Source organism: Ranitomeya variabilis, chromosome 2 (genome assembly GCF_051348905.1).
Source record: "Ranitomeya variabilis isolate aRanVar5 chromosome 2, aRanVar5.hap1, whole genome shotgun sequence".
NCBI lineage: Eukaryota > Metazoa > Chordata > Amphibia > Anura > Dendrobatidae > Ranitomeya > Ranitomeya variabilis.
In genome coordinates, this window is record NC_135233.1 from 1,006,671,196 (window position 1) to 1,006,697,648 (window position 26,453).

The 26,453-nt window shown below is 41.5% G+C and overlaps 1 protein-coding gene across 1 annotated transcript in view; it reads right to left on the reverse strand.

The window, feature by feature from the left end:
* SLCO2A1 (solute carrier organic anion transporter family member 2A1) overlaps positions 1–26,453 on the reverse strand; it is a 59,696-nt gene that overhangs the window by 9,974 nt on the left and 23,269 nt on the right. The window contains exons 2-8 of the mRNA XM_077291273.1: positions 24,629–24,766; positions 24,173–24,335; positions 22,325–22,552; positions 22,148–22,246; positions 21,820–21,950; positions 18,533–18,614; positions 3,303–3,467 (exon numbers count right to left, since the gene is read on the reverse strand). Of these exons, the coding sequence (XP_077147388.1) occupies positions 3,303–3,467; positions 18,533–18,614; positions 21,820–21,950; positions 22,148–22,246; positions 22,325–22,552; positions 24,173–24,335; positions 24,629–24,766 (1,006 nt within the window). The remainder of the gene's footprint in view (positions 1–3,302; positions 3,468–18,532; positions 18,615–21,819; positions 21,951–22,147; positions 22,247–22,324; positions 22,553–24,172; positions 24,336–24,628; positions 24,767–26,453) is intronic.

The following is a 26,453-nucleotide window of genomic DNA, read 5'->3' on the forward strand; positions in this document are numbered from 1 at the left end:
GAGATTATCACTAGAGGACTAGTTGTCTCATGTCATGTAGTCCTCCTGCTCTATGTAACCCCGCCCCCATCCCTGATTGCCAGCTTTGTGCCTATGCACAGTGTAAGGGCTTGTTCACACGTTCCTTTTTTTGCTGCGGATTTTTCAGCTGCGGATTTGGAAAAACCGCAGTGCAAAACCGCGGTGGTTTTCACTGCGGTTTTTTGTGCGGTTTCAACTGCGGATTCCACTGCGGGTTGCCAGCTGCACTTTCCTATTGGTGCAGGTGGAAAACCGCTGCGGAATCCGCAGAAAGAATTGACATGCTACTTCTTTTTTTCCGCAGAAAATCCGCGCTGATTTTCAAGCGGAAAAACGCAAAGTGGGCACAGCGGTTTTTGTTTTCCATAGGGTAACATTGTACTGTACCCTGCATGGAAAACGGCTGCGGATCCGCAGCTGCAAATCCGCTGCGGATCCGCAGCAAAAAACGCAAAGTGTGAACATAGCCTAAACAGAAAGCTGCCAATCAGTGGGACACAGACAGCTGTGGTGTGCGCCGGTTATACACAGCTCAACAACTGAGCTCTGCGTAATCTGCAGCAGAGAAAACTGTCACAACTGTTGTACCCAGTAATCTAAGTGATGCATCACTGGACTCAGGTTCTCTGTCCCTACATCATGCTGCTGTCAGATTACAAAACAAATTCCGTTTACCTTAAAGGGAACCTGTCACCCCCCCTTCCCCAGGCGTTTTTAACTAAAAGAGCCACTTGTGCAGCAGTAATGCTGCATTCTGACAAGGTGGCTCTTTTAGTTATTGGTGCTGTAACTGCAGAAATAATCTGTTTTGTAATTTGTCCTAAAATACCTTTCTTCAGTCCTGGAGGCAGGCCTTTCCCTCCTGCTGCAGACGCCACACAGCCGTCACTCAAGTCTTCTTGGCGCCGGGCGCCGCCTCCTCACCGCTGTTTTGAAATCAGCCGGCGCCTGCGCTCTTATCTCCTGCCGGCGCCTGCACCAGGCAGGGGAAAAGAGCGCAGGTGTCGGCTGATTTCAAAACAGCGCTGAAGAGGTGGCACCCGGCGCCAAGAGGATTTGAGTGACGGCTGTGTGGCGTCTGCAGCAGGGGGGGAACGGATTATTTCGGCAGTTACAGCACCCAGAACTAAAAGAGCCACCTTGTCAGAATGCAGCATTACTGCTGCACAAGGTGGCTATTTTAGTTAAAAACGCCTGGGGGGGGTGACAGGTTCCCTTTAAAGGAGTGTTTCACTACTATGATATTGATGAGCTATCCTAAACAGATGATTGACCTGTACTGTCCAGCTTCTAAACTGTTTACATCCGGCCACCCCCGGAGCTGATGACAGCTGGTCAATGGAGGTGTCACTTACTATTAGTCTATAGGAGGGTTTTAGAGCATCTTATATGAAATAATCAAGAGATTGGTCTAACACCTAATGGCGTGCAACAAGAAATGCACCCAACTTTTGCACACATTTCTGGTACAAAGGAAGTCAACGGTAAATTTAGACCGGATAGTCTACAGATGGTCTACAGATAGTCTACAGATGCACCATATTTATCATCTAGCATCAACACATATGTTACCTCTGGTGCAGTTTAACACTATCGAGTTTACCCTCTGAAATTCAGCAATTTTTAATAAACCTACCCCATTGAGTTCATGGATGGAAACTTACTTTACAGAAAAATGCATTTAGCTTTTATTGTCCTCCCTGGCAGACCACCACAGCGCATCTGACCCCAACAACATGTTATATCTGCCTCCAGAAAAGATGGAAATTATTATTATTATTCTGTTCTGACATTAACCACTTCTAAATACTAATTTGGAGAACAATGATGGGTGTTTTACTTGTTTAATCTTTTTTTGAACATGATTAAACTGCGTATTTTCTACTAAAAAGATATGTGCCTAGTAAAATGTGAACTTTCCCAAGATTATGAAAACGAGAACACACTGCCAGTTGGTCAAGGGTCAAAAAAGAATGAAGATCTAGCCCAAGAAGCCTGTTTCTCCCCATCCTGCCTCCTGCATGTTTATATAAGGAGAGACCTGTCATCTGTCCAGCTATCGCCCAATATCACTGCTCCCATTCGCTTCCAAACTCCTGGAGCAGCACGTCTACGCTGAACTTTCCTCCCACCTCTCATCTAACTTGCTCTTTGACAATCTACAATCTGGTTTCCATCCCCATCACTCAACTGAGACGGCTCTGACCAAAATTACTAACGACCTACTTACAGCCAAAGCTACTGGACAATACCCTGTACTCCTCCTTCTAGACCTCTCCTCTGCTTTCGACACAGTTGACCACTGCCTCCTACTACAGATCCTCTCCTCCTTTGGCATCAAAGACCTCGCCCTATCCTGCATCTCCTCATACCTTTCCAGCGTCTCCCACTCCCACACTACCTCCTAATCCCACCCTCTCTCTGTTGGAGTCCTCCAAGGCTCTGTTCTAGGACCTCTACTCTTCTCAATCTATACACTTGGCCTGGGACAACTCATAAAGTCCCATGGATTCCAGTACCACCTTTATGCTGATGACACTCAGATCTACCTCTCTAGCCCAGACGTCACCGCTCTGCTGTCCAGAAGCCCAGAGTGTCTATCAGCCATATCCTCCTTCTCCTCTCGCTTCCTCAAACTCAATGTGGTCAAATCTGAACTCATCATCTTCCCTCCACCTCATAGATCTTCCTTACCTGACCTATCTATCACTATTAATGACATCACGCTTTCCCCTGTACCGAAAGTCCACTGCCTCGGGGGAATTCTTGACTCTGCCCTGTCCTTCAAACCGCACATCCAAGCACTTTCCACCTCCTGTTGCCTCCAGCTCAAAAATATCTCCAGAATCCGTCCTTTCCTTAATTGTCAATCTACTAAAATGCTTGTGCATGCCCTCATCATCTCCCGCCTTGACTACTGCAACATCCTTTTCTGTGGCCTTCCTGCTGACACCATTGCACCTCTCCAGTCCATCCTTAACTCTGCTGCCCAACTAATTCATCTTTCTCCTCTCTACTCCTCCGCTTCCCCCCTCTGCAAATCTCTTCACTGGCTCCCATTCCCTCAGCGTATCCAGTTCACATTAATACTAACCTACAAAGCGATCCATAACCTGTCCCCTCCCTATATCTCTGAACTAATCTCCCGATATCTTCCCTCACGTAATATCCGGTCCTCCCAAGACCTCCTTCTCTCCTTTCTATGTAACCCCTGCTCATGTACAGCACCATGGAATCAATGGTGCTATATAAATAAATAATAATAATAATGCATCACTTACCAATGAGAAAGTTGGCATATGAAGTGCTGGATCCATATTCCTTCTCTAAGTATTTGTTGAGGAAGGTAGATAGAGCAGCAATGACCGAGGAGAAACTGCACTGAGACAGGACCAGGATCAAAAAGAGTGGATTCATGAGCAGACGTACAAAGTGTCGTGGGAACTCTACAAATGGGGAAAGCAAACATTCATATGTAAAGTATAATACATACGTTTATCCATAGACATATCTGGGACATATACAGATACAGCATATCTATATACATAATATGTGTATATATATATATATATATATATATATATATATATACCGTATTTTACGCTTTGTAAGACGCACTTTATTTCCCCCAAATTTGGGGGGGAAATGTGGGTGCGTCTAACAAAGCGGATATACCGCTTACCATTGCAGGCTGGGATGAGGGGGTGTCCGCCGCCGCTGTCGCCCGCCGCCGCTGTCGCCCGCCGCCGCTGTCGCCCGCCGCCGCTGCCGGGGATGTCCGCTGCTGCCCCGGGTGATGCTGGAGGCTCCGGTGCTGCGGGGGGCTCTGGCGACATTTTGTGAAAGAGCAGAGCCCCCCCGGCAGTTCGTCCATGCATTCCAGTATGACTAACTCCGGGAAAATGGCCGCCGGAATCTCGGGAGATGAGATTTCAGCACTGAGATCTCATCTCTCGAGATTCCGGCGGCCATTTTCCCGGAGTCAGTCATATAGGAACGCATGGACGAACTGCTGGGGGCTCTGGTCTTTCACAAAATGTCGCCAGAGCCCCCCGCAGCACCAGAGACAGCCCTGGAGACAGCCCTGCAGCACCAGAGCCAGCCCTGCAGCGCCAGAGCCAGCCCTGCAGCGCCAGAGCCAGCCCTGCAGCGCCAGAGCCAGCCCTGCAGCCCCAGAGCCAGCCCTGCAGCGCCAGAGCCAGCCCTGCAGCGCCAGAGCCAGCCCTGCAGCGCCAGAGCCAGCCCTGCAGCGCCATAGCCCCCTGCAGCCCCAGAGCCCCCTGCAGCCCCAGAGCCCCCTGCAGCACCAGAGCCCCCTGCAGCACCAGAGCCCCCTGCAGCACCAGAGCCAGCCCTGCAGCACCCCTCATCCCAGCCTGCAGCACAGCAGCCCCCATGCAGCACCGAAGCCCCCCTGCAGACCCCATCATCCCAGCCTGCAGCAATGCTCCACTCCTGCCTCCAGCAACGACCCTGGGACCCTGATCCACCGCAGCCACAACCCCTGGTAAGTAATAAGACGCATGGATTATAAGACGCCCCACCAATTTATTAAAAAAAGTTTTTTCCTATTTTTCTCCTCAAAATGTGGGGTGCGTCTTATAATCCGGAGCGTCTTACAAAGCGAAAAATACGGTATATATATATACAGTACAGACCGAAAGTTTGGACATACTTTCTCATTTAAAGATTTTTCTGTATTTTCATGACTATGAAAATTGTACATTCACACTGAAGGCATCAAAACTATGAATTAACACATGTGGAATTATATACTTAACAAAAAAGTGTGAAACAACTGAAAATATGTCTTATATTCTAGGTTCTTCAAAGTAGCCACCTTTTGCTTTGATTACTGCTTTGCACACTCTTGGCATTCTCTTGATGAGCTTCAAGAGGTCATTGGTCATTAAATGCTTAGGAAGCCTTTCCAGGTGTTTCTTGTTAATTATTCTAATTTACTGAGGTAATGACTTTTGGTTTTTCATTGTCTGTAAGCCATAATCATCAACATTAACAGAAATAAACAATTGAAATAGATCACTCTGTTTGTAATGACTCTATATAATATATGAGTTTCTCTTTTTGTAATGAAGAACTGAAATAAATTAACTTTTTGATGACATTCTAATTTTGCGAGAAGCACCTGTGTATATATACAGGTCCTTCTCAAAAAATTAGCATATAGTGTTAAATTTCATTATTTACCATAATGTAATGATTACAATTAAACTTTCATATATTATAGATTCATTATCCACCAACTGAAATTTGTCAGGTCTTTTATTGTTTTAATACTGATGATTTTGGCATACAACTCCTGATAACCCAAAAAACCTGTCTCAATAAATTAGCATATTTCACCCGTCCAATCAAATAAAAGTGTTTTTTAATAACAAACAAAAAAACCATCAAATAATAATGTTCAGTTATGCACTCAATACTTGGTCGGGAATCCTTTGGCAGAAATGACTGCTTCAGTGCGGCGTGGCATGGAGGCAATCAGCCTGTGACACTGCTGAGATGTTATGGAGGCCCAGGATGCTTCAATAGCGGCCTTAAGCTCATCCAGAGTGTTGGGTCTTGCGTCTCTCAACTTTCTCTTCACAATATCCCACAGATTCTCTATGGGGTTCAGGTCAGGAGAGTTGGCAGGCCAATTGAGCACAGTAATACCATGGTCAGTAAACCATTTACCAGTGGTTTTGGCACTGTGAGCAGGTGCCAGGTCGTGCTGGAAAATGAAATCTTCATCTCCATAAAGCATTTCAGCCGATGGAAGCATGAAGTGCTCCAAAATCTCCTGATAGCTAGCTGCATTGACCCTGCCCTTGATGAAACACAGTGGACCAACACCAGCAGCTGACATGGCACCCCACACCATCACTGACTGTGGGTACTTGACACTGGACTTCAGGCATTTTGGCATTTCCTTCTCCCCAGTCTTCCTCCAGACTCTGGCACCTTGATTTCCGAATGACATGCAAAATTTGCTTTCATCAGAAAAAAGTACTTGGGACCACTTAGCAACAGTCCAGTGCTGCTTCTCTGTAGCCCAGGTCAGGCGCTTCTGCCGCTGTTTATGGTTCAAAAGTGGCTTTACCTGGGGAATGCGGCACCTGTAGCCCATTTCCTGCACACCAGACTCAGTCCACTGCTTCCTCAGGTTCCCCAAGGTCTGGAATCGGTCCTTCTCCACAATCTTCCTCAGGGTCCGGTCACCTCTTCTCGTTGTACAGCGTTTTCTGCCACATTGTTTCCTTCCAACAGACTTACCATTGAGGTGCCTTGATACAGCACTCTGGGAACAGCCTATTTGTTGAGAAATTTCTTTCTGGGTCTTACCCTCTTGCTTGAGGGTGTCAATGATGGCCTTCTTGACATCTGTCAGGTCGCTAGTCTTCCCCATGATGGGGGTTTTGAGTAATGAACCAGGCAGGGAGTTTTTAAAAGCCTCAGGTATCTTTTGCATGTGTTTAGAGTTAATTAGTTGATTCAGAAGATTAGGGTAATAGGTCGTTTAGAGAACCTTTTCTTGATATGCTAATTTATTGAGACAGGTTTTTTGGGTTTTCAGGAGTTGTATGCCAAAATCATCAGTATTAAAACAATAAAAGACCTGACAAATTTCAGTTGGTGGATAATGAATCTATAATATATGAAAGTTTAATTGTAATCATTACATTATGGTAAATAATGAAATTTAACACTATATGCTAATTTTTTGAGAAGGACCTGTATATATATATATATATATATATATATATATATATATATATATATATATATATATATATATATATATACGTATATATATATGTATATTATCTCTCTCTCTCTCTCTCTCTCTCTCTCTCTCTCTCTCTCTCTCTCTCTCTCTCTCTCTCTCTCTCTCTCTCTCTATATATATATATATATATATATATATATATATATATATATATATATAGATACATGAGACAATTAGGCAATTGGCGTACTGTCAATAATATTGCAGTATTTCCAACCTAATACAATGGGAATCGAGTGGTTCTGTTGTCATGGTCTGGGGATAGGTCTTGTACACTATTAGCTCAAAAAGCACAAAAATATTCATCTGTCTTCCTAAGATTGCATCGGACTGTTACCTTTGAGTCCACAGTATTATCGGGAGGAGCGCTCAGTACAGTAGTGTTTTCCATGTGGGTTCTACAATTTTCTCATATATTTTATTAAATTAAGTCCTGCATAGGATAAATAGATTTTTCAAGTTTTACACGTTTTCTGACGGATATCTTGGATGCTAATATGACATATTATATATGGTTTTGTTCAAAATACAATTTTGCATTCTCTCCCTGTAATATTTTTATCTTTTGAAGCAGTTTTGCCTAAAATTATTGCAACAATATGGGAATTGAAAGCACAACTAAATATTGTGCAGCTCAGATCCAAAATTAGCCAATCACAGATGAGGTTCTTGTGACCAATCATAACCTGGATATGGCAGCCAATCTCATTGCATTACATTGCATCACATCTGCTGCTTTGTTTGTTTGTTTTATCTGTTGGTCTATCTAGTGAATCATACTGTAGAGTTTTATGATGGGAGCCTTCAGATTTTTGTCAGCGGAGGATCGTGTGCGAGTTGTGGTGCTACATGGAGAGGGTTATACTGGTCCCCAGATCGCAAGGAAGGTCGGCTGTAATCAGTACAGTTGTAAGAATTTTGCAGAAACATAAGTAGCTTGGAATTACCCAGGACAGGCCCAGATCTGGTCGACCCAGAAAGTCAACTAAAAGGGAGGATTGAGTACTGATAAGAACATCCCTTGCCAATTGAAAGCTCACCTCTCCTCAGCTTCTGTGAGAATGGCAAGAAAAGTGCAATAGTGAGGTAGCAACATCAACTGTTAGGAAGAGATGTTTGGAAGCAGGATTGAGAGGGTGCAAGGCCCGAAAGAAGCCATTGATGACATCCATACAAAGACAAAGGTGAAAACTGTGGGCATTGAAATATTTAAAATGGAGGAAGGAGGAGTGGGAAAAAGTGCTATTTAGTGATGAAAGCACTTTTTGCATTTTAGGAAATGATGGCAAGTCTTATGTGAGAAGGTTCCCACATGAAGAGTACAAGCCAGAGTGTTTGAGCTTCTCTGTGAAACATCCGATGAAAGTAATGGTCTGGGGCTGTATGGCAGCCAATGGTGTTGGAAGAACAAGGTGGCTACTATTGACTGGCCAGCTCAGTCCCCGGACCTCAATCCAATTGAAAATTTGTGGCACAAGGTATCATTAGAGATATCTAGAAAACAGCCAAGGACCAAGAGTTAGTTGATTGAGGCTCTGATACAGGCCTGGAACCACATCATCACTCGTGAACATCTGCAGAAGCTTATTCACTCAATGCCACAGAGATGCAAGCTGGTGCTCAAGAGCAAAGGCTGGCCAATAAAGTATTAGAAGCTAAAGATGCACTCAAAAGGCCCTTTGCAGGACTCTGAATTAAATAAAAAATAATAAATCTTAAAAAGTAAAATTTAAGTCTGTGTGAACTTGCATTGGAAGTTAATGAACTTAGAAACCTGTTCACCATTCTACACACTGTACTGGTGTAGGTATGGTTATGCTGCAAAAAAAATTATCAAAAATGCGCATACCATAACAATTTACAGTGGGGCAAAAAAGTAGTCAGTCAGCAATAGTGCAAGTTCCACCACTTAAAAAGATGAGAGGCGTCTGTAATTTACATCATAGGTAGACCTCAACTATGGGAGACAAACTGAGAAAAAAAATCCAGAAAATCACATTGTCTGTTTTTTTTATCATTTTATTTGCATACTATGGTGGAAAATAAGTATTTGGTCAGAAACAAAATTTCATCTCAATACTTTGTAATATATCCTTTGTTGGCAATGACAGAGGTCAAACGTTTTCTGTAAGTCTTCACAAGGTTGCCACACACTGTTGTTGGTATGTTGGCCCATTCCTCCATGCAGATCTCCTCTAGAGCAGTGATGTTTTTGGCTTTTCGCTTGGCAACACGGACTTTCAACTCCCTCCAAAGGTTTTCTATAGGGTTGAGATCTGGAGACTGGCTAGGCCACTCCAGGACCTTGAAATGCTTCTTACGAAGCCACTCCTTCGTTGCCCTGGCGGTGTGCTTTGGATCATTGTCATGTTGAAAGACCCAGCCACGTTTCATCTTCAATGCCCTTGCTGATGGAAGGAGGTTTGCACTCAAAATCTCACGATACATGGCCCCATTCATTCTTTCATGTACCCGGATCAGTCGTCCTGGCCCCTTTGCAGAGAAACAGCCCCAAAGCATGATGTTTCCACCACCATGCTTTACAGTAGGTATGGTGTTTGATGGATGCAACTCAGTATTCTTTTTCCTCCAAACACGACAAGTTGTGTTTCTACCAAACAGTTCCAGTTTGGTTTCATCAGACCATAGGACATTCTCCCAAAACTCCTCTGGATCATCCAAATGCTCTCTAGCAAACTTCAGACGGGCCCGGACATGTACTGGCTTAAGCAGTGGGACACGTCTGGCACTGCAGGATCTGAGTCCATGGTGGCGTAGTGTGTTACTTATGGTAGGCCTTGTTACATTGGTCCCAGCTCTCTGCAGTTCATTCACTAGGTGTCCCCCCCGCGTGGTTCTGGGATTTTTGCTCACCGTTCTTGTGATCATTCTGACCCCACGGGGTGGGATTTTGCGTGGAGCCCCAGATCGAGGGAGATTATCAGTGGTCTTGAATGTCTTCCATTTTCTAATTATTGCTCCCACTGTTGATTTCTTCACTCCAAGCTGGTTGGCTATTGCAGATTCAGTCTTCCCAGCCTGGTGCAGGGCTACAATTTTGTTTCTGGTGTCCTTTGACAGCTCTTTGGTCTTCACCATAGTGGAGTTTGAAGTCAGACTGTTTGAGGGTGTGCACAGGTGTCTTTTTATACTGATAACAAGTTTAAACAGGTGCCATTACTACAGGTAATGAGTGGAGGAAAGAGGAAACTTAAAGAAGAAGTTACAGGTCTGTGAGAGCCAGAAATCTTGATTGTTTGTTTCTGACCAAATACTTATTTTCCACCAGAATATGCAAATAAAATGATAAAAAAACAGACAATGTGATTTTCTGGATTTTTTTTTCTCAGTTTGTCTCCCATAGTTGAGGTCTACCTATGATGTAAATTACAGACGCCTCTCATCTTTTTAAGTGGTGGAACTTGCACTATTGCTGACTGACTAAATACTTTTTTGCCCCACTGTATATACTTGGAACATTCAAAAATGAGTATGGCATACAATGAGGGATTACAAAAACATATATGTTCCACCATAGTTTTCTTCACGCCTATGCAGGACTTTTGAACACCATTATATATATATATATATATATATATATATATATATATATATATATATATATATATATATATATATATATATATATATATATATATATATATATATATATATATATATTAGATAGATAGATACATGAGACAATTAGGCAATTGGCGTACTCTCAATAATATTGCAGTATTTCCAACCTAATACAATGGGAATCGAGTGGTTCTGTTGTCATGGTCTGGGGATAGGTCTTGTACACTATTAGCTCAAACAGCACAAAAATATTCATCTGTCTTCCTAAGATTGCATCGGACTGTTACCTTTGAGACCACAGTATTATCGGGAGGAGCGCTCAGTACAGTAGTGTTTTCCATGTGGATTCTACAATTTTCTCATATATTTTATTAAATTATCGCTATTTTCAAATTTTTGTTTCGCAAACATCTGGTGTAAGTTGTAAGTTACACCATTTTTTCCTGGCACAAATTAATTTTGACACACGTGTTACTGATTTTCATGATAATGAAAAGATGTGTGAGCTTCACTAGACTTAGCCAAAGTGAAAAAGAGCCGTGAAAATTAAAAAATACATTTTTCTCTAAAAAATCTTGATTCGCCACCAAATTTTTCAATTTCACAAGGGTAACAGAAGAAAATAGACCATTTAATTTGTTATGCAGTTTTTCCTGAGTACGCTACTGTTCGGGCACACGTCAGGGCTAGGAAGAGAAGGAGAGCCAATTGAATTCTAGAGCACAGTTTGGGCTGGAAAAGATTGTGGATGCTGTCACATTTGAAAAGCCCATGATATGACAAAACAGCAGAAACCCTCTCAAGTGACCCCATTTTGGAAACTATACCTCTTGAGGAATTCATCTAGGGAAGTAGTGAACATTTTTATGCCTCAGGTAATTCACAGAATCGTATAACATTGGGTTGAGTTAAGGGAAAATTACCATTTGTTTCCACTAAAATGTTGCTTTGGCCCCAGGTGTTTAATTTTCAAAAGAGGTAACAGGAGAAATTGAGAGGTACAATTTGTTAAACAATTTCTCCTGAGTACGCCAATACCTCGTGGTCAAAAACTACTTTTGAGGCACAGTGCAAAGCTCAGAAGGGAAGAAGCACCATATTGGAGTTCAGATTTTGCTGGAATGATTTGAGGGTGCCATGTTACATTGGCAGAGCCCGTGAGATGCCAGAACAGTGAAACCCCAAATAAGTGAACACATTTTACAAACTACACCCCCCAATTACATAATGTAGGGGTGCAGGGTACATAATGACACCACATGTGCCTCACAGAATTATATATCATTGGGCGGGGAAGAAAGAATAATTACATCTTTGTTGTTTTAACCCAACATTTTTAATTTTTATAAGGACCAATAGGAAAAAATTAACCTCATAGCTTCTTGTACACTTTTTCCTTAGTGTGCCAATATCCTACATCTAATACTTTTCAGGCATAGTGCAAAGCTCAGAAGGGAAGGAGTGCCATATTATCGTGCAGATTTTACTGTTATAGTTTGTGGGTGCCATGAACCACTGGAAGAGTCCCTGAGGTGCCAGAACAGAAGAACCCTCCACCCCATGTGTGATCCCATTTTACAAACCACCTCCCAATTCCCAATAAACTCATCTAAGGGTGCAGTGATCATACTGACACTAGGGGTTTGTCACAGAATTGTATACCATTGGATAATGAAGATAAAATAATAAAATTTTTATCACAAAAAATTATTTTAGCCCCAGATTTTACATTTTCACACTGGGAAATGGGTAAAAATGGCACCAAAATCTGCCTCACAATTTCTGCCAAATGTGGAAATACTCCATATGTAGCTGCACAGTACTGCTTAGCCACACAGCGAAACTCGGGAAGGACGGAGCGTTATTTGCCTTCTTGAGAGCAGATTTTCCTAAAATAGTTTGCAGACTGCATATACAGAGCTCCTCAAGTGACCGCATTTTGGAGGTTATACCCCCCTGGGGTATTTATATACAGGTGTAGTGACGATTTGACTCCATGGGTATTTTCCAGAAACAACCAGCAGTGGATGTTACTCAGTAAAAATTGAAAATCTGCCAATGTAGGGTCCAGTATGCTGTAGTACCCAGTACATTATGCCCAGCTCGTGCTTCTGGAGATATTCACCCATAAATTAAGCGGGCTGTCATTGCTACAGAAATGCCAAACATGTAGACACTAAATGTGGTTTCGGCACACTGGGGCTCAAAAGGGAGGGGGCATTTGGGTTTAGGAGCGCAGAATTCACTGGATTTATTTTGCGGGAAAGGAGCCATTTTGCTTTTCCGAAGCCTTTGTGCTACCACTAATGTGGACACCCACTATTTTTCTGTTAACAGATGACAGACTTGAGTGGTGATTTGCTTTTTTGTGGATTGATTTGATGATTCACTATAATGAGGCAACAGAGTTACTCTGGGCTCCATCTGGCCTCTGTTCAGTGGTGTCCTTCTTTTCAGAGGTGCACAAAACTGTGTCGGACCGTGCATTCATGCACACTTAAAAAGACAGACCCCACCGTATCATAGGCCAGACAGAGCCAAAGTGTTTCCATCTAGCCCATGATAGGGAATCTTTCCCTGTAGTTTTTGTCTGAATCATGTATTTCAGAGATTTACACAGAAATCCTGGTGTAAGCGCTCAGTGCAGAGCGCAGGATAAATGTGAGCCGAGCCTTTCTGCGATCTTTGGGACGGCAGAATGAACAAATAAACAGCAGGTCAAGAATTTGTTCTATTTATTTTTTACGCTTTTTATTGTGCAGCATAAGTGATTAGACTACTTTATTCTTTGCATCTGTGCGATACCAGATTTATATAATATTTTTATGTTTGGCTAAGAGACCTTTTTGCAAAATCAAGTTTTTGCTTCACCATATTATGAGAGCGATAATTTTTCTATATTTCTGCCATGTGATGTGAGAGCTTGTTTTTTGCTGAACGAAATGACGGTTTTACCAATTTCGGGTACATAACATTTTTTGATTGCTTTCTATTCTGATTTTTGGGAGGCAGAATGAACAAAAAACAGCAATTCAGGAACTGTTTCTTTTTTAATGCTATTCATAGTGTGGTAAAATTGACAAAGTAGCTTTATTCTCCACTCCTGGCAGTGAGAGCCAGGTGTCAGCTGTCATGTTAGCTGAACACCCACTGGCGATCGCACAGGCACTGCTCCTGGCTGTGAGAACCGTAGGTTGGCTATCACTTAAAGGGGTATTTCCATCTCCAAGATCCTAACCCAATATGTAGTAGGTGTAATAATAATAATATTAGCAAATACCCCCACCTAGAAATGTAGTTTAGTTTTTCTGATTTGCTATGACTCTTTCCTCATGTGCAGGCATTGCAAGACCTTAGGTATCCCAGGTTACGACCACTAGCAAATAGCTAACTAACTGTCACTATCAGTGGTCATAACCATGGATACCTAAGGTCCTGCAATGGTAAATGGTAAATCCATTAAGATGTGCACACCATTGTAAAGAATTTTACACATATATGGGCTGTCCGTGTGCCAGAAAAAAAAAATCTATGTCAGATTTCAGTTACATTGTACACCAGTTTTATGGCATGCATTATAGTAAATTGGTAAAATAAAGAGAGCCATGCTCCCTTTTGCTAAACCGGCACCCCCCCTACTTTCTGCTAATTGCAGAGTAAAGCAGAAAAGAGAAAACAAATCCAGAAAATCACCTTGTCTGTTTTGGCAAGATTTATTTTGCACATTATGATGGAAAATAAGTATTGGTCACCTAAAAACATGCAAGATTTCTGGCTCTCACAGACCTGTAACTTCTTCTTTTAAGAGGCTCCTCTGTCCTCCACTCATTACCTGTAGTAATGGCACTTGTTTGAACTTGTTATCAGTATAAAAGACACCTGTCCACAACCTCAAACAGTCACACTCCAAACTCCACTATGGTGAAGACCAAGAGCTGTCGAAGGACACCAGAAGCACGATTGTGGCCCTGCACCAGGCTGGGAAGACTGAATCTGCAATAGGCAAGCAGCTTGGTGTGATGAAATGGAAGACCACTGATAATCTCCCTCTATCTGGGGCTCCATGCAAGATCTCACCCCGTGGGGTCAAAATGATTACAAGAACGGTGAGCAAAAATCCCAGAACCACAAGGGGGCATCTAGTGAATTACCTGCATAGATCTGGGATCACCATAACAGAGGCTACCATCAGTAACACACTAAGCTTCCAGGGACTCAGATCCTGTGATGCCAGTCGTGTCCCCCTGCTTAAGCCAGTACATGTCTGGGCCCGTCTGAAGTTCACTAGAGAGCATTTGGATTATCCAGAAGAGTATTGGGAGAATACCATATGGCTGATGAAGCCAAAGTAGAACTGTTTGGTAGAAACAAAATTTGTCGTGTTTGGAAGAGAGAGAATGCTGAGTTGCATCCAAAGAACACCATACCTACTGTGAAGCATGGGGGTGGCAACATCATGCCTTGGGGCTGTTTCTCTGCAAAGAGGCCAGGATGACTGATCCATGTACATGAAAGAATGAATGGAGCCATGTATCATGAGATTTTGAGTGCAAACCTCCTTCCATAAGCAAGGGCATTGAAGATGAAACATGGATGGGTCTTTCAGCATGATAATGATCCCAAGCACACCACCAGGGCAACAAAGGAGTGGCTTCGTAAGAAGCATATGAAGGTCCTGGAGTGGCCTAGCCAGTCTTCAGATCTCAACCCCATAGAAAACATTTGGAGAGAGTTGAAAGTCCGTGTTGCCCAGCGACAGGTGCAAAACATCCCTGCTCTAGAGAAGATCTGCATGGAGGAATGGGCCAACATACACCAACAGTGTGTGCCAACCTTGGGAAGACTTACAGAATACGTTTGACCTCTGTCATTGCCAACAAAGAATATATAACAAAATATTGAGATGAACTTTTGTTAATGACCAAATACTTATTTTCCACCATATTTTGCAAAATAAATCTTGACAAATCAGACAAGGTGATTTTCTGGATTTGTTTTCTCATTTTGACTCTCATAGCTGTGGTCTACCTATGTTGTCAATTACAGACCTCATTCATCTTTTTAAGTGGGAGGACTTGCACAATTGGTGACTGACTAAATACTTTTTTCCCCACTGTAGAAGGGATGATTAGTTACTTCCAGCTCTGTGCGCCACTGCCATAACTTTGGAGCATTTTATAATTGCCACAGCCAAGTTTAGGCTCTCTAAATATTAGGCAGTATTACTAAATGTGAGCTACGGTAATTAATTTTTTTAATTCTCTGAGAAAACGTAACACCCCATAGCTGTTATTCTCCAACTGAAAGGGACGACATTTTGGTAGTTAAACAGTTCATCTGTGCAATTTCTTATCTCAGGTTGGATAAGGGGCACAATAATCTTCACAAGGGGCAGCCCTGCCCAATAAATTCTGATCTTCCAGTATAAAGAACTGCAGGGAATTAACTGTTCCAGATCAGTCTTATCTGTGATGGGCACTTGACTTCCACCCAACTTCCCGTCACTAGTCAAGGTGCTTGGTTAAATACTGATAACAGAATGGCCGACATCTGGCAGCTACTTGCCTGCTAGGTTCTGAAGTGCGAATGGCGTCCTGCCCAAAGAAAATACATTGTACTCAACGCATGTCAGAACTGGGTTCTGTAGGGTCCCTAGGATCAGAGCTTGTCCTGAAAAACCCTACTAATGTTTAACAAATCAGTTTACAGTAACTCCAGCCAAGTGGAAACCGAGCTGTCAAAGTATCATTGCAAGGTTTACAAAGTCATCTATAAAGTCTGACATGTGAGTGCAATAACTGCGTGTACTCGGAGCAGCCAGCCGAATGATGAGAGGTGTAGTTTTATTAGTTTTCAGCTTATTTATTTACTTCTATTTTATCTTGAGAAAAAAAGTCTATAATTCCACGTATTCTGTCCTGTAACTAAATGCTCCGGGACATCAGTCAGTGCTTACTGACTAACGCTGCCAAGTTGGATGCATATTTCAGAGCGTTCTTGCCAAAAATTCTTTTTATTAATGTTCCTGAGCGGCTGCGTGATTGACTATGAAGCGTGCCAAAAAATTCTTGGAAAACTTACGGTCATTGCAGCAAACAAGAGAAGCTTTGTGCGAGACCCGATACACTCGTAGTTGGAGGTAAAACCTTACACTTTCCTATCCTGCGCTAATCACTTCAATGCTCGGAGTAAATCTTCTCAAAACCGCTGCCAAGCTATAAACCTTACCTGTAAAGCCACGTAAATCAAAAAGCGTATTAACTCCTTAATCCCGGCAATGACCTGACTTCAGAGTTTACTCTATAAAGTTATACTTTCTACAATACAAGCTCAGTGCACCTATTACATCAAATATATGAGTATTTATCAAAATGGTTCAAATACCAGAGCACTGATGTTTTTCTGTATGCAGCTCCAATGCAGATCCATGTGTCTCTACGGGTATGGGCTAAAATCAAACGTGTGTTGTGTGATTCTACAATCCCATGTTTATCTGCCCATATATTAGTTGTCCCTCAACAATAATAATGGATAAGTTATTAGCGTATCTTGTCAATTTCAAAAACTGTTGGCTCTTGGCTCATTCATGGATAATCGAGTTTGTTTCGATGTGTTTTTATCCTGCCCCTTATTTTTTTTTCTTGGTATTAGCACGGCATTTGGCCTACTTTAATTAGTCTGTTTGGTGAGTTTTTGAGATTTGTTCGCCAGGTACTGGTGCTATGTAGTGACCATTTCTGCTGTGGTGCTGTGTCTGTGAGTTTGTGTGGTTTTACCTGCCACCTCTTGGCGATGGCCACCATGCAGCATCAAACGTAAACGGGTATTTCCATCCAATAATATTCGCAAATACCTCTAATGAAAAAAGCAGTATTGGTCTACTGATAGCTATGTCACTTACCCCATGTGCAGGGCAGTGCAGTAGCTTAGGTATCCTGCAATGCCCTGCACATAATGTAAGCAACAAAGCTAATCAGAAGACCTATACTACATTTCTAATTGGAGGTATTTGCTAATATTATTATTATTATTACACCTACTACATATTGGGATAGGATCTTGGAGATGGGAATACCCCTTTATTAGAATAGGCATCCATTACACAGTTCACTGTAATGCGTCAGTGGGTTTTTACGCTTTGATCAAAATGTTAACCAAGAACTTCATGTTCAGTTTTGAATAGTTTTGTTTAGCCGCAGTAGATCGATGCATAATATTGTCTTTTTTTCAACAGATATTGTGAAATAATGATGATGCTTGATGGAAATGATCGGGTCATGAAAATTACCATTTGGAAGTGTTTTGAAAAGTCAGTCTATGTAAGGAAACCTTTACAATGACCATAAATTCCAAACTCTTCCTAGTAAAAACCATGCCATTGGTGCAATCTGCCAATCTTCCAGCCGCACAGGGGTCTAAGAGGTAAGGGGGCCACAATCTCACCTAAAGCAGATGGAATTGAGCTATTTGACTCCAAAGGGCCCATATAGTGTTCTTGCATGACAGCCTTCTTCTGTCTGTGTCTGCCCCAGGTTCTACATGAATATTTTTGTTAGGGCCCACACAATGTTGACAAGAAAATGAATTCACTATTATTGGCCATGGCCAGCCATATCTAAAAAAAAAAACCATAAACCCTACATGATCGTTACAAAGTCACCACCAGTCCCAAAATATCAAAGCTTGGAGCACTCTGACAGTAATTGTATGATGATGAGTTAGATCACCATTGAAAAAAGGAAAATAACCATACAATCTCCACCAAATGTGACCAATTACGGTAAGTTTTGCATGTAAATTACAAAAAAAAGTTATAAATGGTGAAAAGAAATTAGAGTACAACTTTTCTCATCATCATACTCCAAAATTGAAAATTGAATTTGGTATCAAAGGAGTCATAATTTAGGAAACGTTTTTAAGGAAGCAGGTTCTTAATTGTGAACTTTTACAGCGCTGCATCCAGTCTTGTAGGTTGGGCAACATTTATCTTCCTAGTCATGAGATTTGTCTTATTGTTTGTCACTGAAGTGTCAAGGACAAAAATTCACAGCGCTCAGCATTTGACTTGAGGAATAACATGTGCTCAGCCCTTCCTGTGATATGGCTGGCCGTGGTGTCCCTGTGGTGTTGTCTCCTTACTTTTAATAAAACCGGATAGAGAACTTTCATCGCTGGTGGAATCCGGGACCTTTCTGAGAACGTTCTCTTCTGTATTTGACTTCTGACACCGAAAATAAAAAAGAAACACAGTTAGAATCTTTTTGCACTTGGCCAAAAAAATATGTGGAAATCTATGGTTAAAAAATGCAATCTCCATGTACAAACACTTGCTGGAGTAAAAGTGAGGAGTCCATGATGTTGTAGGACAAATTAGGAGCTCTCCAAAAAGGCTGATTCATGAAATTTCTCCATTTAATAGATCTGCTCCGATCCAAGCTATGTTCACACGTTGCGTTTTTGCAGCTTTTTTAATGCATTTTTTAATGTAAATTCAAAGCTGATTTTTACAGTAGCAGCAAAATCTATGAGATTTCAGGAATCTCCTGCACATGATTGCTTATTTCTTTTTCCTGACTGAATTGGAAAACTGCTGCACTTTGGAAAACTGTAACTTGTCAAATCTTTTAGTGTTTTTGCAGCATTTTTTCACCATAGAAAGCAATGAGTGCGAAAACGCTGCCAAAAAAACCCAACCATGCGATTTTGCTGCTTTTACGTCACTGAAAGTAACTTTATCAAGCCAGTATTGTAGATGAATGACACATATAATCTGCAGCAAAAAAGTAACAGCAGAAGCGCAGCAAAACCTGCTTTTCGTAAACAGCTTTTTCTTACTGCCAAAAGAGCAGAAAAAAAAGCAACGTGTGAACATAACTATAGAGATTGAAAATTACAGGAGAAAATATTTACAAGACCTCTCCATGGTTTATGCAAAATTATTAACTAGTCCGAAACTACACAAAAGCTGTTGTAAGTTTGAGACGTCATGGCTGAGTACACAAGTCATCATCAATCGTAACCATCAGCTAGAGTAAAAACAAAAATACATGGCTATTGTTCTCTGGGACAATAGAAAATAATTTTTAGGAGTATCATGCTTATTAATCTGGCTTCTCCAGCTCTAGGAAAGATCAGGAGAACATTTCCTACATGAACCTGTAGAGCTAAATGTAAAGTTTAGTTTATCCACACTAGGGAATTCTTTCCTTTCCACTTTTGGGCAACTGTGTGGAGAAGGACTGTCTTGGTATGACAATGTCTTATGTATAAAGTAAAATACCATATAAAATAGTCGGTGTGGACATTCTTGGTCGGATTGTACAAAGCTCTGACTTTTCTTCGTTGAACACCTCAATCTCGCAAACTAAACGTGTACGCACCAAAGAAATGCCAGTGATTTCAACCCCCCGAAATATGAGGTTGTGAGAAAAAGAAGGAATTAGACCTATTAAATTTAAATTAAATTTCATTGCCAAATGTTTTTAATCTTGGAGAAAATATTTCTGTGGTCTGAGGGAGTATTTGGATGATTATTCTAAGGTTTGGTCATCTTAAGGCTTAAGGAGGACATGTCACCAGGTCGAAAAAATGTGGCCAGTATTTGCTTTTATTTTATTCCTGCTGTTCCCATGAATGTTTTATTTTCCTTTTTTTTATATATAAATCTGCCATACAGTTGAATAGATATGGGTTTTTTAATTTTGTGCACCAAAGTTGCCAAATGTTATGGTCTTTACCAAGGAGGCACTGCTCACAGTCTTTAGGCTGTTATGCATACTTACCCTGTGAGCAACGCCTCATTAGAAATATCATGAAAATTTTCATATTGGGTGCACTAAATAAAATGTCCATATGGTGGATTTAAAAAAAAAAGTAACAGAACAGAATACTCAGAGAACAACGGGAGAAGACTAGGAGCTAATGCTGGAGAGATTTTGAGCATGTGACAGGTCTTTAAAGGGAATCTGTCAGCAGGTTTTTGCTACATCATCTGAGAGCAGCCTGATATAGGCAAAGCGAAGCTGAATCCAATGAGGTTTCACTTAGATTATTGGGTCCAGCCGTTCTGACACAATCAGAGCTTTTAGCTTCAGCAATACAGCAGAGTTGAGAAAGTTAACCCCGCCCACGCCAGACTCTCTGTGTACAAAGTCCATAGACAGTGAGGTGCTTATCACAGGAGGGGGAGTTGCCGGACCAAGAGGTATGGTTGCTGTGTCCCAGCAACGATAAGCTCCTGGTGCTAAAACAATCATTGCAAGCAAGCAAAACCATGGAGCTTGATAAGAGTTGATCCCTGAAATCTGTGTTTTAACCCCTACAGCATGCTGTCTTCAGATTGCATGGCCAAAAACTGCTGACAGATTCCCTTAAAGGCTGTTGTGTCTGATTGGGAGCCCGTGAAAGTATTAATCATAATGGACAGGAGAGAATCTAATAAATTGGATTCTTTTCCCATTATGATAGTAAAGAAGGGTAAACATTCAAAAAACACTTGGATATTTAGCTATTAGTGGGCCATACACACTAGATAAGTGTTGTATGACTTTGCACATTGAAAATGTTGCACTTCAGCATATCCAATCATTTTTCTCTTGTTGTTTGTTGTTGTGGGAGAGATGTCTGACCTCCATATGCTTTAGATTGCTGCCTGATCCTGCTGAGTAAGCTGTGACCACATCTTGTCTAATGTGTATGGGCAGCTTAAAGAATCACTCCAGTGCTTTTTTTGTTTAGTTTTTTTAATTGCACCCCAATTAGCCATTTATAATGTATGTACAGTGTGTGTATTAAAATACTTACCAATCACTTTCTTCTGCCATTTCCAGCACTGATCCAGTCCTCTCCTGCATCATGTGATCACAGCTCCTTCTTGATTGCTCACACCGTAAACCGTTCCTTTCTTAAGTTAAGTCTATGAGAGCCTCATTCTGAGTCTCATAGACGTATATTGAAAAAGTGACTTTCATTTCAATTTGAAACAATATGTCTTAGTTGAGGTCACATGATGCAGTAGTTGACTTGAGAAATGCTGAAAACAGCCGAAGACGGGAACCATCAGAATTTTAATAAACACACTGTACACACATTACTGATGGCTAACAAGGGGGGTTAAAAAAACCAAAAACGCTAAAGTGGTCCTTATAGTCAACCATTGGTTGACTATAGTCGACCAAAGGTTAATGGTCAAGAGCTCAGCATTAGACATCACTTGGTCATTAATACAAAATGAAAAGATCAAGAAATAGATTAAGTTTTAAATATAAAAAACTCTTTCAAGTTCAACCTAATTTTCTTCGTTGTTGATCAAGAGAAAATCATGATTCATTTTATGAAAGCAAAATTAAAATTTGTTGACTTGAAAAGTTAATTTTCATAAATCGCCTTCAAAATGAGTAAGTGTAGAAAATGTGAATATGTATTACCTTAGTTGTCATGTTCTTTGGAAAGAAAAAATAAGGGATGGATGTAATCACAAGGCATCCAGATGCTATGAGTAGACCTAGCCACCAAGCTCCTATCCAACGAGGGTCATGTGGGTTAATGTCAACCGCCCCTGAAACCATAGAAATAACAGTTAAAATTAACAAATTAGATAAGTAGCAACATGACAGAAAAATTCATTCATTTCGAAAATGAGAACAGAAGAGTTTGTGATATACAGTATGTGCAGTTGTTCCTGTTTCTGTTTATCTAGTTAAGAAATGTACCATTAGTACAAGTACATAGGGTATGTTCTCCATCTCTACTCACCAGGGTCAACTCTTCCAATGTCAACAAACATTCTCAAGACCATGGAACCCAGAAGATACCCGAACGCTGGTCCGAAGACTGAGATTGCAAACAGAATGGCTGTGGAGAGACAAGCAGAAAGGTTAGATACGTACATGAGAACAATATCTTTAATTCTACTTATATTTAATCACTTACCAATATACAAAGGTGAATTGTTTGGTTCTGAAAAATCATCTATGTAAGAGATACCAAAAGGTTGTATAGGAACAGTGCCAATTCCAGCCAGCAACTGCCCCACAACCATTATCGCCCACATCTTCCCGGAGTCAACGTTTTTCATTTGAGAAGGTTCTTGGCCTTTTGTCCTTGTATCATACATAGTCCTATTTTCTCCTGTGCATAGTTCATGATGAGTCTTATTTCCTGTCCAATAAAACCACATGTCAAAATAAGTCAAATTTTATTGACTATGCTGCCTATGAGTTAACTACCGGCCTTGTCAGTTTCTAGGTTAGGCTCTGATCTAGTCATGCTGTGTTTACTGCTCTAAATGTCTATTCCAGTAGTGAGGTTAGTTGGGGTGCAAGAGAACGTACATAATTGGGTCCTCTTAGTGCTCCAGATCCCCTGAGCGTTAATTTCATTTGTATAGGCATCAACAGGATACCAATGTAGTTGAACCTTACGGCTGAGCAGGAAACTGTTGTCTCTCTCCCCTAATATTCTCCATCTTGCAGGTAGCCTACAGCTGACAAGATTCTGAGGCCGTGATCAGGTCACTCCATTGCACCCCTATCCTATTCTGCCCTTATCAACATTGAGATCGACTGACACAAGGGGAGGTTTTAATACTAGAGACAGGATAGGACCATCCCGAATGGGTGCACCTTGTTGTCGTGGGATGGCTTTTAAGCTTTTTTGATTAAAATACTGTTAAATAAGTCCCCTATGTTATCTACATGTATTATTACTATTTATTTACTTACTACAGGATATATGCTTACTTTGGTTTTTTTTTTCTCGTATGCCAACTTATACTCCGGCTCATTTCTTTGGTTTTATTGACCTACCTGGGTTCGGATAGGAAACTCATGAGCGGATTCCTGTTGGTTGGGTTTAAGTTTTTTTATTTTTCTGTCTTGGGCACTCAAGAGGCATAATTGCTTTTAAGAGGGCAATAATACTTTTTGGGTGTGCATTATGGGGACATTGTTTTTTTTATGGAGCATAATTTTGAGAACATTATTGGGATAATAATTACTTTTAACAGAGCAATATGGGGACATATTAATATTTAAAGAAGGCATAATTACTTTAAAAAAAGGGAAGGAACTAAGGGGCACTTTATTCTTTTTTTAAGGGGCAAAAGTAGTTTGAGAGGGCACAAAAAGGTATAATTACTTTTAAGAGGGCACAATGGGAGCATTACTACTTTCTACTTTTGGGCAAGAGTTAGGAAATCCTCTCCACAAATTAGATTATGAGCGATAGTTGGAAACCACTTAAAGGGAATCTTGCAGCAGGTTTTTGCTATGTATTCTGAGGACAGCATAATGTAGGGGTTAAAACACAGAATTCAGTTTTGTGTCGCTTATTAGTCTGTGTGCTGTTAACTTACAGTGAAGGTTTTATTACCAATATATTATCACTTCTGGACTAGGTCTGACATGACTGCTAGATGCACGACACCCCCTCTTGTGATTAGCAGCTTTCTGAGCTCTGCTTCATGCTACATCTAAGAACTCTAATTGTGTCACAACTGCTGCACCCAGTAATCTAAGTGATACATCCCTGAAATCAGGGTCTTTTTCCTACATTATTTTGCTCTCAGGTGAGGGAGCAAAAACCTGCTGACAGATTCCCTTCACGAGGCTTGTTTTCTGTCTTCTTCTGGATCAGCACGGCATTCAGTGCAATTAAAAAGGTCTGATATTTTCCTAGATTTTTTAAGTCATAATATTAATAATAATATGCATTAAAATCAACTTATAGTAATACAAATAGGTTTTGAAATACTGAGCTTTCTCCTGACAGTGAACATACCGTGTTCTAGGGATGTGTACTGATACCTCTCTGAGAGGAAGTGGGGTACTGTCAGTAGGAATGTCCCAAGGGCGAGGAGTAAGGCACCAATGCCAATAATTCGAGGCCGATGTACCCGACATCCAAAATAGCTTATGAAGATAATCAGCACAGCATTACTAATCTGAAACAGAGGAAGTAAAGATCAGCACATTGTGAACATAATTATATTGATCAAACCACAAGTCACCCCTGTCTAACAAATTATAAGATGAAATCTACGATAATGGTAAAGTAGGAGGGTTCATACGGTTATGTCACGAGAGTCTATGATTACTGCTTTTCTTGTAGGAACAGTGCCCCTCCTGGGTGTGGGATCTGTCTGGTATTGCATCCCAGCCTCATTGATTTGAAAAACAGCTGAAAAATGTCTCTGAGACAAATACTTTGAATGTTGGCAAATTATGTTCGACCTACCTCATGGATACTTGAGAGAAGACCAGAAGAAGAGCTGGAGAGGCCAAAACGTTTCTCAATTGTGGTCAGGCTGCTCTTAAAGTAAGCGCTGTAGAGGAGCTGCGAGAGCTGCAGCAGAGCGTGGCAAAACACAAAAACCTAAGGATAAAAAATACATGCAGTCAATATTTTCATCCTGAAACAGAAGTTCCAGGTTTCTCTTTCTGTACATAGGAGGTCCATATAAGAAAAAAACTCTTTATGGTGTCTGTTTTTTCTAATTTCTGTTTTCTATTCTCCTCTCATGGTCTTTCTGCCAACTCATCTCCCTCTTATTTGCTAACAATGAAGTTCTTCTGATGAGGGGAATACTGCCAACTAATAGCAAAGGGCAACGCGCCAAGCAGGCTAGGACTTCTCTCTTCAAGGTCTCCACAACAGCCGCCTGGTCTTTTGATATTATGTTCTCCCTTATGCACTCTCTTATACTTTTATCATACAATACAACTTGATTTTTAGTCTCATTAGACAAAACAAATAGCATTCATATAAACGGTGTGGGTTTCTAGATGCATTGCGAAATGATTTATTGAAACTTTTCAGGAGCATGTGGGATGTTCTAAGAAGTCCGGTAGCTGTGGGGGGATGTGAGATATGTAGATGTCACACCAGGGGGTGTTTGATGTCACTCATCTAACGCCAGACATGGATATTCTATTTCTGGGACCATGATCAAAATCAGAAAAACAATACAGGCGGCTAACGAGTAGCATTGAGGAAACTTTCGGAAGTGTAGATCCAGAATTGACCATAGTAGATGTGCCCAAGAAGAACTACTAATGACTAATCAAAGGTGTACAATTCAACTGTAGATGAGATTTAAATGCAGTAAAGTATGTTTTTGCTGTCCTCATTTCCCACAGCAGGGTAAAAATGTTTTTGGTGCATACAGCAGTCTAACATGTCCAAGAACTGTTCTGGTTCTTATGATTTGTAACTTGCCATCCACTTTATTTTGAGTGGGTGATTCCTCTTTATCAGTTTAACTGTCCACACTTTAGGTACAGGAACTTTCTTTCCCTCATTTTCCAGCATGGTTGTCTAAGGGCTTGCTAGCCCTGATCTGAAAAAAGCCTGCCTACCTGACAGACAGGAGATGAAGAGCAGAGACAAAGACTTGCCCTGCCCCAACTCTCTGAAGGACAAAAGAGGAGGAGCAGAGACAGACACATGCCCTGCCTCACCTCTCTGACAGACAGAAGAGGAGGAGCAGAGACAAACACATGCGCTGCCCCTCCTTTCTAACAGACAGAAGAGGAGGAGCAGAGACAGACACATGCCCTGCCCCAACTCTGACAGACAGAAGGGGAGCAGAGACAGACACATGCCCTGCCCCACCACCCTGTCAGACAGAAGAGGAGGAGCAGAGACAGACACATGCCCTGCCCCTCCTCTCTGACAGACAAAAGAGGAGGAGCAGAGACAGACACCTGCCCTGCCCCTCCTCTCTGACAGACAGGTGAGGAGGAGACAGAGACACGCCCTGCCCCACCTCTCTGACAGACAGGTGAGGAGGAGCGAAGACAGACACACACCCTGCCCCTCCTCTCTGACAGACAGGAGAGGAGGAGCAGAGACAAAGACTCACCCTGCCCCACCTCTCTGACAGACAGGAGAGGAGGAGCAGAGACAAGGACTAGCCCTGCTCCACCTTTCTGACAGACAGGAGAGGAGGAGCAGAGATAGAGGCATGTCCTGCCCTCCCTTCCTGTAATCTGTCTGTGTCTCTGCTGCTGAAGACGGATTACAATTTACAGCAGGCAGTAGACAGGTTACACAGGGCAGC